The following is a 17,735-nucleotide window of genomic DNA, read 5'->3' on the forward strand; positions in this document are numbered from 1 at the left end:
TTTTCGTCTTCCTCTGCCACTATCTTGTCCTTGCTCTGCACCAGTTGATACTCTTCCTCCCTTGCCCTTGACCAGTACCATCAGCTCTTCCCCTACTAGTTGATGCTCTTCCTACCCCCCTTGTTGTAGCAGTAATACCCGTAGCTCTTCCCCTCGCAGTTGGAAGTGAAGTTCTAGCTACTGCAAGAAAAGAGCTTTCATCTGGGATTGGTCCATGTGATTTGCTAGTATGCATATGAGCTCTGGCCTGACACATATGAATAATATAGTGTTAGTTGAAGAAAAATAGCGAAAATTAACTAGACACCAATTCAAAGCAGGGAATTAGCAGAATTTCCAGAAATAGTTGAGAAAAATAGCAATAATTAACTAGACACCAATTCAAAGCAGGGATTTTCTTTACCTCCTGGCCCATTATGAAGATCATGGTTTCCACTACATGTTGGGTCAATTGTTTGATGTATGATGTTCCGCATAATTAAAGGATCATCATACTCTGCACCCATCTCTTGCTACCTAGCTTCTTCTTCTTCTACTTGCTTCGTTGAACATGCTTGTAGTGACCTTTCTTGTTGTGATCTACTTTTCCACACATAGAGCAATGCATGGTCAAGCCTCCAGTTGTAAAAAAATTGGCACCATTTTTATCCTTCTCCTCTGGTGCTTTTCTCCTGTTTTTTTTTTGTCTTCCCATCACTTTTGTGTACATAGGATGATAGGAGGTAGTACTTGGGCATCATTCATATTCTCCCACAGTACTCTGCCTCTAGTGAGATTAAATTACATGTGTATTCTTGCTTGTAGGTGTTTATGTTGTAGCAGCTATTCATCAATTCATCAACATCATACTTGTTAGGTCTACAACAAGCAATAGAATGGTGGCATGGAACACCACAGCTGTCATGTCATCTCTTACAATCACATGATCTACTTGGGAAATCCACATTGTATTGTCTCTCAAACTCACCTATCCTAACATGATAAATCTCATTCCCATATGCCTTGACAACTGCTCCTTGCCAGAGTGGTTGTTTAGCACGAGATCACATTTAGGAAATTCACTGAAAATGCCTTTATTCATGTGCTTGGTACAAGGTTCTGAACCCACTCATATGCTAAGCGGACGAGCACGCCATCATTATCCTCCGGGCCCCAACGGGCCAAGGCGAGCCTAGCTGCCCACCCGCCAATTGGCAGACTGGCTGATGCCACGAACCACCACACCGTCGAAGTAGAAAGCGCCGCAGCCCTCATGCCCCAAGGTTGCGCCCGGCAGAAACCCGCTGCACAGAGAGAGGGTGGGATGTTCTGGATGGAGACTCGAGCCGACAGCAGCTGATACCCCTGTGTGGCGCAGTAGAGACGTAGAGTTACGACTAAAGTGCACGTAGAGAACAACTTTTGGAACTAGCTGTGTATTTAGCTCTAAGGTTAAATTTTAAAACTTGCCCACACATGGGACGACCTCGTGTTATAAATGCGACAAGCAAATAGCGAAGAACGATAAAGGAAAACGCAGCGGAGAAACAAGACTTAACGTGGAAAACCCCTTCCAACACAGAAGGGGAAAAAACCACGGGGGCCAGCCAACATATACTCCACTATATCGGGGAGTGTTTACAAACGCCGTGGGTTTTCTTATAATCTGGTAAACCCTAGCTGGCGGCTTACAAGATGTATATATAGGCGGTGGCAACGATCCGTACCGCGGGGGGGGGGGGCATCGCTCCGCTCGTCAGAAGTTAGCCTCCCTTTAGTATATAAATTTTGATCACAATATAACAAACTCCACATTGAGACAAATTCCATCTTGTAGCATGAACTTCAACAATCTCCTGAATAACAAAGAAAAAAAAACACTTGCTAACACCAACAACCACTTGGGATAAATAGTTATACCAACCAACCTCGAGCAAAGCTCAAACTTGGAAACATGAACTTGCTTTATCATCATATCAGCAGGATTATCATGAGTACTTATCTTGCATACCTTTAGTTTATCTTGTGCAACAATGTAATGAATATAATGGTACTTGAAATCAATGTGATTTGTCCTCTCATGGAACATTTGATCTTTAGTAAGGAATATTGCACTTTGATTGTTACAAAACAAGTTAACGCAAGAATCATCTCCACAAAGCTCAGCATACAAACCATTCAACCCAACAGACTCTTTGCAAGCTTCAGCAATTGCCATATATTCTGCTTCGGTCGTTGATTGGGCAACAATTGGTTGTAACGTTGCCTTCCAACTCATGGCGCATCTACCAACAGTGAACATATAAACTTTGAGGGATCTTCTATTATCCAAATCAGCAGCAAAATCTGAATCCACATAGCCTGCGAGTCCCTCACTGATCTTGCCAAACTTCATGCAAGCTTTGGATGTGCCACGAAGGTACCTGAAAATTCACTGAGCACCTTTCCAATATTCTTTACCAGGATTAGCCATGTATCGACTAACCAAACTCATAGCATATGACAAATCAGGGCGAGGACAGACCATGGCATACATCAAGGAACCAACAACACTAGAATATGGAACTCGTGACATGTACTCAATATCTCCATCGGTACTAGGACATTGCAATCCTGACAATTTAAAGTGAGGAGAAATAGGTGTAATAACAGACTTTACATCATGCATATTAAAATGATGAAGAACTTTCTGAATGTAGTTTTGCTGACTAAGAAATAACACACTAGATTTTTTGTCTCTTGTAATTTCCATACCTAGTATTTTCTTAGCAGCACCAAGATCCTTCATCTCAAACTCACTACTTAATTGTGACTTTAAAGTAGTGATATCTTTCTTGCTCCTGGCAGCAATCAACATATCATCAACATAAAACAGCAAGTATATTGGTGATCCATTAACAAACTTCATATAAACACAACTATCATACTGAGATCTCTTAAACTCATGTGCAAGCATAAATGAATCAAACATTTTATACCATTGTCTTGGAGACTGTTTCAAACCAAAAAGGGACTCTTCAACTTGCAAATAAGATCCTCCTTACCAGGCACAACAAAATCATCAGGTTGGTCCATGTATATATATCTCCTCCTCAAGCTCACTATGCAGAAAAGTAGTCTTTACATCTAGCTGCTCAATCTCAAGATCATGCATAGCCATAATACCAAAGAATGATCGAATGGAACTATGCTTTACAACTGGAGAGAATACATCATTATAATTAATACCTGGAATTTGGCTGAAACCTTTTGCTACTAACCATGCCTTAAACCTCGGAGGCTCATTAGGAGAAAAATCTTCCTTTCTTTTAAATATCCACTTAAAGCGAACAGCCTTCTTTTGTTTAGGCAAGCGCACAACATCCCATGTGTCATTCTTGTCAAGTGATTGCATCTCCTCTTGCATAGCAGTAATCCACTTCACACGGTCAACGGATGCAACGACCTCAGCATATGTAGCAGGTTCAGTATCATGCTCCACCTGTTCAGCACAACTCAAAGCATAATGAACAAGGTTACACTCTACAATTAAACGAGGATGTGGACCAATGTTACACCTCGGTCTATTAGCAGCAATGGACCTATTTGTTTACTGCAAAATAGGTGGTGAGTGTTGAACAACGGTGTTCTCATTCTCTGCAACATCAATTTATTTCTCCTCCACGTGCTCCACCTGCACAATAATCCTATATTGCTCATCATCAGAAACATCAGAAAAATCAATAGCATCAGAAACATCTGTAGATCAACTCTTATAAAACATGACAGCCTCATTAAAGACAACGTTCCTGTTATGCAGAACTTTCTTAGTTTCAGGATTTCATAACTTATATGCCTTAACTCCTGAACTCTAACCAAGAAACACACACTTAACAGCCCTAGGCTCTAGCTTTCCATTATCAACATGAGCATAAGCAGTGTAACCAAAAACTCGCAACTGTGAATAATTTGTAGGTGAACGAGGCCATAACTCAATAGGAGTTTTCTTATCAAGCGGAATGCAAGGTGACCTGTTTATCAAGTAACAAGCGGTGGAAGCTGCTTTAACCAAAAAAAAAACACCTATTCATACCAGCATTGGAAAACATGCATCGAGCCTTGGAGATAATGGTTCCGTTCATCCTCTCCGCCACACAATTATGTTGAGGAGTATATGGGATGGTGAGTTGTCTGACAATGCCTTCATCGCTGCAGTAATCAATAAAAACAGTAGAGCAAACTCCATGCCATTGTCAGTACGAAGCAATTTAACTTTCTTTTTTTGTTTGCTTTTCTACCATAACTTTCCACTTTCTAAAAGCATCAAACACATCAGATTTATGTTTCAGAAAGAAAGGCCATACTTTTCTAGAGTAATCGTCTATGATAGTAAGCATGTAATTTGCACCACCAAGAGAAATCTTGCGGGAAGGTCCTCACACATCAGCACACACATAATCTAGAATCCCTTTAGTGGTATGAACGGAAGCATTGAATTTAACTCTTTTATGCTTACCAAAAATGCAGTGCTCACATAACTCAAACTTACTCAAATTGCAGCCAACTAGCAGGTCTCTCCTTTGCAATTCTGTCATGCCATGTTCACTCATATGTCCAAGGCGCATATGTCACAGATTTGTTTTACCAGGTTCATCAAGAATAACAACAGCAACATTACCAGACAAAGTGCTACCTCTAAGAACATATAATTTTGCTGAATTCATATCACCAATCATGTGAACGAGAGAACCTTTTGATATCTTCAGAACTCCGCGAGAACCGGATTGTTTGTACCCATGCCAAGTATGTGTCTCACATCTGTCAGAGTGTGTGTCATGCCATGATGCATCTTGATCTGAACGGAGCCGGCCAATGCCCACGATCTCACGTGGGTTGTTATCTCCCATACGTACAACATCTCCACTCTGCACAAACTCATAATAACTGAACCAATCTTTGTTACAATAAATATGAAACGAACATGCAGAATCAAGGATTCACTCATCATTACCAGAAACACAACCAACAAACACAAGTAGGCAATCGCCATCAGAATTATCACTAGAAACAACAACAACCCTACCATCACCATCAGATTTGTTTTTCGGTTGGTAAGTACCGTTTCTTTTCTCTTTGTTCTACAAATTCAAGCAATCATCAATATTGTGGTTAATTTTCTTACAATATTTGCAGAACTTACCATCTCGTCCCTTGGACTTCGAGCTATCTCTGTCGGTCTTCCTCTTATCTCTATTGTAGTTGTTGTAGTTCTTGTTTCTGTGCTCGGTCCTGCCTCGGACCTGTAGTGATTCTGCCTTAGATGACAAACCTTCTACATGCACCATAGATTTCATCTTTTCCCTCTGCTGGAGGGCCTCATAAACTTTGGCAAGGGTTAGTTCATCATGGCTGTATAACAAGGTGTCAAGAAAATAAGCAAAAGAATTAGGCCATGAGACTAGCGGTATAAGAGCGAGATCCTCATCCTCATAATTTACCTCCATAGACAACAAATTGGAAACGATCTCTCTAAAGATCAATAGGTGATTCATCATTGACGCACCTTCTTGCAGCTTCTGCGAGAACAATTTCATCATCACGTGCATCTTACTGGGTAGATCTTTGGACATGCAGATCGATTCCAGTTCCAACCACAGCGCCGCTGCAGATTTCTCAGCCAACACTTCATGCAAGATATTATTGGATAGATGAAGCTGGATTAAAGACAAAGTCTTACGATCTTTCCTCTTTTCATCGTTGGTCCATGCCTTAGCATCTTTCTTGCCAAATCCATCAAGAGCTTCATCCATATCAGAAGTTTGGACAAGGACCGCCCTCATCTTCACTTGCCACAGAGAAAATCTCGTAGTGTAATCCAGCTGCGCTAGATTGAACTTCAAGGGAGACATGTCGCAAACCCTAGATTGAAACACGGGCTCTGATACCACTATTATAATGCAACAAGCAAATAATGAAGAACGATAAAGGAAAACGCAGCGAAGGCACAAGATTTAACATGGAAACCTCCTTCCAATACAGAAGAAAAAAAACCACGGACGCCAGCCAGTAAATACTTCACTACATCGAGGAGTGTTTGCAAACGCCGTGGATTATCTTATAACATGATAAACCCTAGCCGGTGGCTTACAAGATGTATATAGGCAGTGGCAACGATCCGTACCGCGGAGGAGGGGGGCTCGTTCCACTCGTCACAAGATAGCCTCCCTCTAATGTATGAATGTGGATCACAATATAACACCTCGCCTGGTCGTCACTTAAATCCGTCCGATTTGAATTACTGCTCCCAGTGGCGTGGTGCGGCGGGCAGTGACCGCCGCCGTTGTTGGGATCGTGCAAGCACCCCGAGGCACCGGGCTTGCCCGCCGTGGCTGCTGCAGGGTCGGTCGGCTTGGATTCTGAAACTACCGTCGACGACGCCGTGCGCATGACCTGATGTCGATCACGCGGCCGGGCCGCCCTCCCGGCAGCGATGGGCTGCGGCGCCGACGACGCCGCGACTGACACCAGGACAATGGCTGTTGCCACCATCCTAAGCCTGACCATCTTGCTACCCCGTGATTATGGGGTGAAGCGAGCTTAGCTAGGCAATTCACATGCATTTCCCGTGTACTTATAGATGTACTTTGGTAGATCAAAACGCACCAGATTAGTGACTGGATGCATGATGAATGATATGACAACCAGCAACCATAGTCTTTGTTCACGCGGGAATTAGGAAACGGCCGAAAGGAATGGAACCCAACAAAAAGCTTGACAAATTGACTTGGCAGTAGGACACTCCAAAATTGCGGTGACGCTTCTGAACTTTGTTTCTCCCCGTGGCGCCGTACTTGTCCAGGATAACTTCTGTTTCCTGCCGGCCAAACGGGGAGACGGGCCAGCCATGACAAGCCGTGTACTACATACGACTTTGTGCCTGGAATCAACGCCGCCATAATTAACACAATTTTAGCAAACAAATTCGATGGCTTTATATCCAGAGTCAACTTTGTATTTCGTTTAGCGCTCTGCCATAGACTAGACCTCGAACATTCAACTCAACTCAGTAAGTAAATTGAGTTTTCTACCATTTGAACAGCCGAGATAACTAAGCATCAACATTCACATACATGTATGCCTGTATTGAACGAGGAAGGAGTATAGAGTATGCAATGATTAAGCTCAGCTAGACCACATGTTTCACGGTGGTAAACAAACTACCAAAGTCAATGACTGACCACACACCACACACGACTAATTTTGTACAGTTCAGACACTGGCAGGAATCCATGAATGTAATTATTGGGCAATAAAATTCTTAACAATCACAATAGAGATAGCAAATCCTTCACTTGCTGCTACTAGTATCCATAGTTGGGATGGTAGGAGCCACCCCCGTAGCTCCCACCATTGTGAGGAGCAGGCCCTGCACCTGTGGGAGTTGATCCATAGGTTGCCCCATATGGTGGCGGGTAAGAGCTGTAACTCGGATCAACTGGCAGAGCAGAAGGGTTAGAAGCCGGCGGACGGCTTTGTGGAGCAGCTTCCGCCATGAAATTCTGCAAGCAGTGGCCATAGCAATATGTCAACTTAAAGGTAGACGTGAACCATGTTTAATCCATCCAAATATGGCTCCAGACATACACACAAATAGCAACAACAATTTGAATGTGTGCCCCTCCATTTTTACTGCTCTTTCCATCAAGCTACTCTTCGCAACGAGGCTTAATTTGGCCAGATGGAGGACGATGTTTTGTTGATACACGTAAGCAAAAAACGCATTTTCACAGTGGAATGACAAGCAGAAAAGAGAGATATGCTACTTAACAAAGTTTCTGTCTTTTGATGACACACTGTGCCCCATCTCTCAATCTTATTGGCGCTTACAAAACACTGCAAATGGTTTCTTCTTCTACATCATCGTCAAAAACTTCTATCGAGTGTCCACAGTTTGTTTTTAAAATTTTATCAGCATCCAAAACTTGTCGTGGTAAATTAGCAATAAGCATAGTACTTCACCAAGTGCGGTGTTCCCCTAAAACTCCATCAGCTTCTCCTAGTCATGTACTTACACAAACTAATTCACTGTTGCATCTACCCCATATCATAGACAGCATGGTTTACCGATGAAACTAATTAGTCGGCCAACAGTGAGCTTTATGATGCAAAAGTACAAACATGTACTGTGTTCCAGTTGTATTACCTCTAAAACTGAATCAGAAATTTAAAAAAGGCAGAAATATCAAAATGAAATGCATTGTGCATCAATCATGAATAACTTGGGAGGATAGTCATGCAAGCACGCAACAGGTTAGAAGGGAATACGGTAGAGGGGCCAGTTCCTAGGGTAGTGTAGCTTCTCTCACTTTCCTTGTGTAAGTTAGAGGATATGGCTCCAGTTAGAAGATACAGTAGAAAACATACCTGGATCAGTTGCTGGGCAGTTTGAACTTGGGATGCACTCCCGATTATCTCCACAGTCATCTCTCCTGGTGCACCTCTGCTCTCTTGAATAGTTACTGCTGCACCACTGTGCCTACGGATATAGCTTATACTGGCACCAGCAGCCCCAATCACAGCATCAGCATATGAGAGAGGAATTTGCATGTGATGTGCCTGTTGAAGAATACACAAGAAATCAGCAGACAGCAATTCAGAAGCACCCGTCGTATTCAGGTCTTAAGGTCAAGCACAGGCATGCAACATAGGAGCATCTCCAATAGATGATGTATGTATAATAGGGGAGGCGATGTAAAGAGCCCCAAAAAACCTCTCCAGCAGGTGATGCAAAACAGATTGATGATGTAAAATATTTTAGGGCAGCGCTAAATTTTGGCGCATGTGATGTATATTTGCATCGCAACAGGGGTGATGTAAAACAAATTTGCATCACCTGCTCGCCCTCCACCTACCCCCGACCAGCCTCCGGCGACAAATTAACCACCATGAACTCAATTGACGCCGACGAGCTCCTCTGCACCTCCACCCCTTCCCGACGGTCCTCTCTGCCACCCCTTCCCGCCAGTCCTCTCTACCGCTTGGCCACCCTTCCGCCAGTCCTCTCCACCGCGTACGATGACCATGGCCGCCACAGCTCCCATAAGAATCACGGCTGTGACCTCAATCAACGCCGATGAGCTCTGCCACACCTCCGCCCCTTACGTCGGTCCTCTGCCGCTTCACCGCTCTTACGCCCATCCTACCCGTGCCCGCTCGCTGTCCGCCGAGCTGCTTTGGGCGGCGGATCTTCCACCATCCTGTCGGTCGACCGCGGCACCCCTCCGCTCTCCGCCAAGCTAGGAGAAGCCGACATCTGCCTCCGTCACTGACAACTCGACCAAGCTCAGCCACGCCAGCCACAACCAGCAGCCACCAACAAGGTGTTTGATAAAAGGTAAAACTCGATTTTTTATCTACTTTGATTGTTGATGCAAGGCAGAAGTAGTTTGCGACGCCAATGTAAATGATTTTAATTGTAGATGGTTTTGTTCAAGTATTCGGAGTCCGATGAGGAGCTTGATATGGACGAAGAGGACATTGCTATGATGTTGATGCACAAGAACAAGAGGCCGAACCACGGTGGTTCCGTTTGGGCCGTGAGTACATTCGAAGGTAGAGACTCGATGAGGACACCAAGCTCATGCTCAACTATTTTGTTGACCATCCGGTGTATCCCGAGAGATACTTTCTCCGCCAGTTCCGGATGTCTATTGATTTGTTCAAGCACATTGCAGAATGTTTGAAGCTCCATGACCACTTCTTCGAGCAGAGGAGTTATGCCAGAGTGCTTCAACATAGCACCTACCAAAAGGTAACCGAGGCATTGCGCATCATGGCATATCGAATTCCTGCAAATCTTGTCGGTGACCGCTTGGCAATGGGTGAGAGCACCCAATGCTCAAGACACGGCTTGGTTGTTGGAGCAGAACACAGCTTGTGGGTTTCCAGGATTGCTCGCCTCCATTGATTGTATACATTGGAGGTGAAAGAACTGTACCGCAGCATGGCATGGATAGTTTAGAGGACACAAGAAGGATTCCACCATCATTCTTGAGGCTGTGGCCGATCAGATCAGGACACTTGGATTTGGCATGCATTCTTTGGGATGCCCGGTTCTTGCAATGACATCAATGTTCTTGAACTTTCACCTCTCTTTGCCAAGCTAGCAAATGGTGAGTCACCAACAGTGGAGTTTGAAGTAAACGGCTACAAGTACACCACGAGCTACTACCTTGCAGATGGCATCTATATGAAGTGGACAACATTTCTGAAGCCAATGCAAAACCCCGACGGTAAGAAAGAAGTCCAATTCCATAGTGCTCAAGCGGCAGTGAGGAAAGATGTGGAGCGAGCCTTTGGGATTTTGCAAGCCCAATTTGCAATTGTGAGACGGCCGGGATGGTTTTGGTATCAAGAGGACCTTTGGTACATCATGATGGCATGCGTGATCATGCATAACATGATCATTGAGACTGAATGCCGGAAAGATGAGGTCTACGGCATCAACAACTTAATGTGCCAACAGGTTTGGCTGCACCGAGGCTGAGACCGCATTGAGCGCTTCCTTGAAGCCTACCATCACATTTGTGATACGACAAGCTTCAAACCGATCTCATGGAAGAGTGGTGGAAGTGGAATGGCAAACAAAACAAGTAGTTCTATCTCTGTCATGTTGTTTGTGTCTTGATACTTGTGGTATTTTGGTGAATTATTTGGTGAACTATTTGTGCTGTGATGTAATAATTAAGTACTATTTGTGTTTTATTTATTTAGATTTATCTGAGATCAATTTTCATATCAAGTGTTTCATATACGTGTGTAAATTAGGTGCAAAATGAGGTGCGGTGTGCGGCAGTGGTGCCCTATTTTAAATCATCTACTCAGCACAGCTGCCCTATTTTACATCATCCTGAAAACCCAAAACTGAGTTGGTGATGTAAAACCACATTTTCATGATGTAAAAATTATAGGGCACCTGTTTCGGGTGCCCTATTTTACATCATCTATTGGAGATGCTCTAACTAACCTGAGAAGCCACATGTGGTGGTGGTTGATTGCCTGAAGCGCCACTTGGTGCTGGCTCGCGTCCATATGCAGAAATGCCAAAGTGTGGTTGCTTTTCCATAGGCGGCATAGCTGGAGGCGGGTAAAAATTGTCTTGCTGCCTTGGAGGCATGAACTGTGGATTTCCACCATAACCTGGACCACCAGAAGGAAGGTTTGGAGGAGGGGCCCAGGGTTGAGGAGGGGCCCAATGCTGCGGGGCAGGCATTGGCTGCTCTCTCTGCACACTATGCATTTTCATCTGTAAACATGGAAAATTATAGTCGTAAATGATGTGCACAGGAAACTTATTACTGGTAGGAAGACAGGTTGCCAAAACGAAATCTGGCTTACTTGCTGTTCAAATAGTGGGAGAACACTGTGGTCAACAAGAAATTTTCTCAAGTGACTTGCTATCAGTTCCACTGCTTTGTGAACACCAAGAGGCTCACCTTGTATCTCCACAACTCTATCATCATTTAATGCAACAGGGGGCACATTTTCTGAGAAGACATTGTAACATTAAATTAAAAATTGCATACAGCATAATAATGTTGATGCTAAGTAGATTATTTTGCTAATATATAAATTAGCCCATGTGGTTTTCAAGTTGACTTGTAGTCGCCAATGGTGAATATCAACATGCCAGTTCAGAGAACCAACCAAACTCCACAGAAAGGAAAATGCTAAGTGCTAAAACAATAAACAGTTGAGTACATTGGAAAATGAGGGAGTTCAGAATCTCGTATATAGTAATAATAAATTGTTCTATCACAGCCTATCAGCAAAAGGAAGGTTCAAATTCCCAAATCATACTAGGTAACTGAAACACCAGACTTGGTTTGTTTTAAAGAGATTAATTCACTTGATCCTCATGCTCAACCCCCAACCCTAACTTTTGTCTGAGTCTGAAAATCGCCCTAACTACAAAACCAGGTATTTGGTAACCAGTACTCCTATAGTTATTCATTGTATTTGGTGGCTGGTGTCAAATGTATGGTTTCGGAGTTAAGAGTTGATTCCCAAAGAGGCCAGTTTCCTTGGTAAACTGAACGATTTGTGACCAAGCATGGAGCTGTGGGCACTAGGCACATAATATTCATACTATTGAAAGAGCAAATGAGGCATGCACATTGTATGGGCCAATGAGAAGACACTAAGTATCCATATATTCATACCTATTTTCTCTTATTCTGATCAGCATGTAACAAAGTCGTAAGACAAGGCATATGCTCGATGCTAAATAAAATAGCATACCCATATATCAGAAAGAAATAATGCAGTGCTAGTAATAACGTACAAGCCTTACCAACAATACGGACAACACACTTTGAAGAATCTTGTATGGATTTAATGGTTGATCCTTGCTTCCCAATAAGGCTGCCAGCTTGGGAAGCTGGCACTAGCAATCGTGTCGGTCCTATATTACTAGCACTCCGTTGAGGTTGACCAGATTCACCATCTGAACCATCAGTTAGCCGCTTATGAATTCTAAGTAAGCCATCCATTGCTGGAGATATCAGTTCATCTGGCTCATCCTTTGCTGAAATCATTACCTTTAATAGGGAAAATCAACATTGTTCACTGAGTTAGAAATTAGTACACACTTAAAGAAAACTGTTTTAAGAGCACAATATGAAATTCCATTATGCAATAATGATTTAGAAACAAATAATTAGACCCCGACGAACTCGATGAGTAGGGTGTAAATATGCATAACACCAAATAAAAATATAACTTGGTGAGTATCGTAACTAGGTTTTGTTTGATCAAATCGCCTTAATTTTCAAACTTTTCTCATGAAGGATTGCTAATACAAGTTCTGTACAAATCCAACGAGCATATTTCATTAATATCATCTCTCCACATGCTAAATAAATAATCAGAATATGTTTTTTATGCTAGAGTAAAAATGAGGAGCCCAAATAAGGATTATCAAGCAGTGTGCATTTTCTCCCTTAATGCTGCAGATAACACTTTTCAGATGAATCTCTTACTGAAAATTGGTTTATTTAAGTTATATCATAGATGGTAAACATTAGCAGTCAGCAGCAGATGTATTGGATACTGGGATTGATCCACATGTAAGAACACCAATAAGTTCAACAGATATGTTTGTCCTACACATCCAGTCAACAGTAGAACCGTGTTCCGCAATTATGGGTGATCAATAGATTGACATTTCTTGTTGTGGTTGGCATGCTTCTTTACAAAATATAACATATTCATAGCGAGTGGTGTTTTCCTCATTAATATTTTTAATGGTCCAGCTTTCTGTACAAATGTATACCCTATGCAAAAAATGACCTATGAAGAAAGAATATAGACACTTTGTCATCTTTTCAAATGGCTTGAGAACATAATCTTCCCAGTTGTTGAGAATTTAAATACCATGACACTTCATTGAGCAAAATACGTAGGCTAATCCAGAAACATGCAAAAAAAAAAAAAGGATGCTAATGGTCCTTTTCCCAAATGCATGCTTTTTGTACTTTGGTCTGGTGATAAAATAGCAACAAATTCATCATGAACTCTAATTTTAAGGTATGTTGAATGTTGCGTGTTCACTTATAGTATAAGACTGCTGTACTTGCACCGTTTATCCTTTTAACGTAAATTTGACTGTTTGTCTTCATTTGAATGATGCTGGCCATCCAATCAGGTAGGTAACCTTGTCCCAGTGATCTCCTTTCAGTTCAAAAATCAATCAGGTCGTGGAATTACCAGATAGTATACGGAGCATCTTGAAAGAAATCTTCATCCAAGACTCAAAGGACATTTATCGTATTTGCAGCCAAGGAGCACAAAACTGAACTTTCAAAACCATGCCTTTTGGAGACCTGGTTTGATTTGGGTCCTTACACTGCAGTCACAACCTGCAAACATTCACTTGTGTCATCATTACCAAAGCCATTCAATTTAGGACTTTGATGGAAGGCTATATGTTGGTTCTTGTTAGTTTAGAGCCACTCTTTTTGTCGTGGAGAAACTTTACCATCTGGTACTTTTGAGTTTCATTTCTGAAATTGAATATATTTCTTATGTTGACTTTTCAGCAAGGTATTCAACTGACTTTTAGGAAGCAAGGATAGCCCCAACTAGGTGTCTCAGCATTAATGCAACATACTGAACAATGAATTAATGATACAAAAGTGGTAGTTCTGATCTTTGATAAGTCAAGTGATTGTGTAGAGTATCATAAAAACTACATGATGTCAGCGATGCCTCTAGAATGAGCAAGAAAGTAGCTAGGATGTGTCTTCTTTTTCTCAGAAGTAGTTTCTAGAGAAGTGATCTGCCACCAAGAAAAATACACTTTATATGCTATCATTGATGATAATTTGCTTAATTATCTTATCAGTCTTTTTCAGTTATACCCCATTTCATTAGTGGTACTAATATGAATAAAAAATCTTGGAGAAGAAAAACATTAAGCATGTTCATTGATTGAAGCTAGATTCAATATATGATTAAAAAGCTTAGTTTTGGGTCCAAAATTACTTGGGATGAGGCAATTATCAGCAAGGAATAAATGATCACTGATATTAAGTTATCTTTGGTTAAAGTAATTTCATTCGAATTATAGAGCATTTCGACTGCTCAGCACTCACTGATATAAGGAAATAGACTGCAAAGATTTCACTACAAGTTCAAAATAAAAGAATATCCACAATGTGAAATTAACTGGCATGTCTAGAGAACATATATCTATATGCATTGCAAACCATGACACCTATTCTCATCGTACAGTTCATGTAGATTCACTTGTGAATCTTCGACAAAACAGTGTGTTCCTATATCATAATATCCTATATTTTTTACATGTGAAAAACTATGCAATCAATGTGGAGATCAAGGCAAATTCATTGTTGAACAACAAAAAAATCTTGCTACATCCCATGTTCGAATAAGGCCTTAAGTTGCGATAAGCAACAAGGCAACAAAGCTGCCCTGCAACTGAAGTCATCAGGCATTGAGCACACCGAGCAGCTGCCAGCACAAACGGACTACATGAGGTGCACAACCTGCTAGGTTAGTGAGCCATCCAGATGTTGCTTAATGGGGCAGAGTGGCTAAGAGTCTGGTAGTCGTAGTATATATAGACCAAAATAAGGATTTGCTAGCACATTGTAAATGAAAAAGTACTATCAACAAAAAAAAACATTGCGCATGAACCCACTACTGTCATAATAAAAAAAACATGATGGCTGAATTGATCAGAATACAAACTTGTCATCAAGAATTATATAGACACTTACTGCTCTTTCTGGTACACCAGGTGGGCCATCAAGTATTTTTATGCGAGCTTTAGACTCCTCGCACATCCTTTTGATAAACTCCCCTTTGCGGCCAATGATAGCACCTACCTTGTGGGCTGGGACCAGTATACGGAAAACACTATCTCCCGGCCAGCCCGGCCATCTCTTATCACTAGCCTCCACCTGCAAGTTGTCCTGTTCCTTCACTTCCCCGTTGTATGCATTCTCTTCCTGGTAAGGGATCGCTGGTTCATCGTTGTACTGATTCTCTGGTTCTGCACTGAGTAAATTTGCTTGCGCCTCAACATATGTATTGCCAGGTCCTTCATCATATTGGTTTCCAGGCTCTTTGTTGTACGAGTCACCAGGCTCTTCGTTGTACTGCGCTCCCACGTCGTAAGGGTTGAGCTGTTCTTCGTCGTAGAGATTTGGAGGCAGTTCACCCATGCCCTGTCCCGCGAAACTCTCTTCCGGTAGATCCATACTTTCTAGTGACACAGAACAAGAAGGATCTTGTGAGAAACAACAGCCGCCGTTGAACTTTAATTAAGCAAAGATATAGAAGTCAAAATCTGCCTTACGATTTGATGCAAGACGTAAATGGTAGCTAGCGAGCAGGCACAGTGTTAAACACTTTAGCAGACTCCTCGAACAATTTAGCGGGTGCACGTGTGATTCTAACAACATTTATTTAGAACAGTTGTGTAGCAGCAGGAATTCTACCAACTTCCAAGCCACAACAACAGCTCAGTTCTAGGTTCAATCGAGCTTAGGAACCAAAACATTTCCCCCAAACTCACTTCCGTCCCTCGCCATGATCCCATACAAAACCTAAACAACTTTCCCCCAAATCGGCGCAGGGCACAGACGTTCTCCATGACTCCAACCCTAAATCCTAAGCACGTCGCGATCCCAAACCTCACCTGGCCGTTACCGCGACAGCCGAAACCTCTGACGAAAATTAAAACTAGGTCTCAATTCTCAAACCCCGAGGCGCGCGCGGAGCTCGGAATTGGCGAACCCTCCGCCTACCACCACGGGAGCACGTTAGCGAGAGCACGGCGGGGCGGGAGAGGAGATTTCCGTACCTGGAAGATGGGGAGGAGGAGGCGGCGGCTACGGCGAGGAAGGCACGGCAGCCGGCGAGGGGCGGAGGCGGGGGCGGAGGAGGCGACGGCTACGGAGAGGGAAAGGCGGGAGCTCGTGCTCGTGCCGTGGTTGAGCGCTTTATCGTGACCAGTCAGTCGGACACTCGAAAGGAGTGCCGTCCGCGGTTTGAGATTCAGATGGCAGATGATTCCCTGTCTCTTTTTCTTCGACTAAGAGCAACTCTAACAAAGCCCGTAAATCCCGCCGGAACCGAATTTTTCCGGCAGATTTACGAGTTCGGGCCAAAACGCGCGTAGATCAGCGCCCGAATACATGGACCGGCCCGTAAACGAAGTTCAGGGGTTCGAGAAATCGAGCGGGTGCCCCTATTAAAAGGGTTCGCGGAGGGGAGTTCGGTTCGCAAACCCTACTCCCCTCCGCCGCTCGTCTCCCACCGCCGCCGCCAGTTCCCCGCTCCGACGAGCGATTCCGGCCGCTCCGAGGCCGCGCCGCCGCTTCGGCCAGCTCCCCTCCGTCCGGAATGACACGTGCTAGACGCGTGGGTAGGGGAGGTGGCCGATCCGGCGCCGGAAGGTGCACTCGGCGTCCGCCGGGTGCACGGGTGTCGCCGGAGATCGGCAGGCGTAGGCGCTCCATCGGCGCATGGAGGAGGGCCGGCCAGAAGTGGCCGGAGATGATGGCGTACCTCGCTGCGCACGCGGAGGAGGCGGCGGAAGGAAAAGCCGAGGCGCCCCCCGCTGCCGCGGCGTGCAGCCCTCCTCTACCGGCGCTGCCCCCGCACGGCGACGACGACGACGCCGCCGCCGGGACGCCTCAAGCGTGCGGGAGCACCTCCGAGGCGGCGGTCGTCGAAGTGGCGGCGGTCGTCCTCGCCTAGGAAGACCGGCGAGCAAAAACCCTCCGCCAGCTACGTTTAGCTCCCCAGTGACAGTATAGTCACTCCGGGGACTAATTCTAGTTTAATTTAGGTGCCTAGATCGTAATGTACGTGCAATATGCATGTATTTTGCCTAGTATTGTATAAATTATGAACGAATTTAGCTTCATTCGATGAAATCGAGTGCGATCGCAAATTTTGGTTTCCCGCGACGTTTGATTTCATCGAGTTCGGTTCACCTTTTCGGTTTCTGTTCTGCGCCATCGCTAAATCCGCAACCAAATTGTTTTTCGGGAGACTCAACTCGCTTTTTTCAGTTTCGATAAATAGGGTCTCTGTTAGAGTTGCTCTAAGAGCTTCCCGGAAAAGTGCAAACCGAAAAACTCGATTTCAGTCTTCCAAAAACGACACTAAAAAATTTCGGGCCCCTGAAAAAGTTTTTCGGGCCGAACGACGAGTTCAATCTCTGTTCTGCGCCACTTTCGACC

General features: G+C 43.7%; 1 protein-coding gene across 1 annotated transcript; it reads right to left on the reverse strand.

Annotated features, from left to right (window-relative positions):
* Window positions 1–7,067: 7,067 nt before the first annotated feature.
* Window positions 7,068–16,517, reverse strand: LOC127293771 (flowering locus K homology domain). The gene is made up of 7 exons (XM_051323422.2): window positions 16,349–16,517; window positions 15,261–15,748; window positions 12,311–12,557; window positions 11,356–11,504; window positions 10,985–11,263; window positions 8,383–8,574; window positions 7,068–7,517 (listed from the first exon to the last, which is right to left on the reverse strand). The coding sequence occupies exons 2-7, from the start codon at window positions 15,741–15,743 to the stop codon at window positions 7,320–7,322; spliced, it is 1,548 nt and encodes a 515-aa protein (XP_051179382.1). The 5' UTR covers window positions 15,744–15,748; window positions 16,349–16,517; the 3' UTR covers window positions 7,068–7,319.
* Between the last annotated feature and the right edge of the window lie 1,218 nt (window positions 16,518–17,735).

This window comes from Lolium perenne, chromosome 4 (assembly GCF_019359855.2).
Source record: "Lolium perenne isolate Kyuss_39 chromosome 4, Kyuss_2.0, whole genome shotgun sequence".
In the NCBI taxonomy this organism is placed as follows: domain Eukaryota; kingdom Viridiplantae; phylum Streptophyta; class Magnoliopsida; order Poales; family Poaceae; genus Lolium; species Lolium perenne.

Coding starts and splice junctions, on each gene's coding strand:
- LOC127293771 (XM_051323422.2), bottom strand. CDS start 15,743: ATGGATCTACCGGAAGAGAGTTTCGCGGGACAGGGCATGGGTGAACTG. Junction 8,575..10,984: donor CACCACATGTGGCTTCTCAG/GTTAGTTAGAGC, acceptor ATTCTTCAACAG/GCACATCACATGCAAATTCC. Junction 7,518..8,382: donor CTGCCCAGCAACTGATCCAG/GTATGTTTTCTA, acceptor CACTGCTTGCAG/AATTTCATGGCGGAAGCTGC.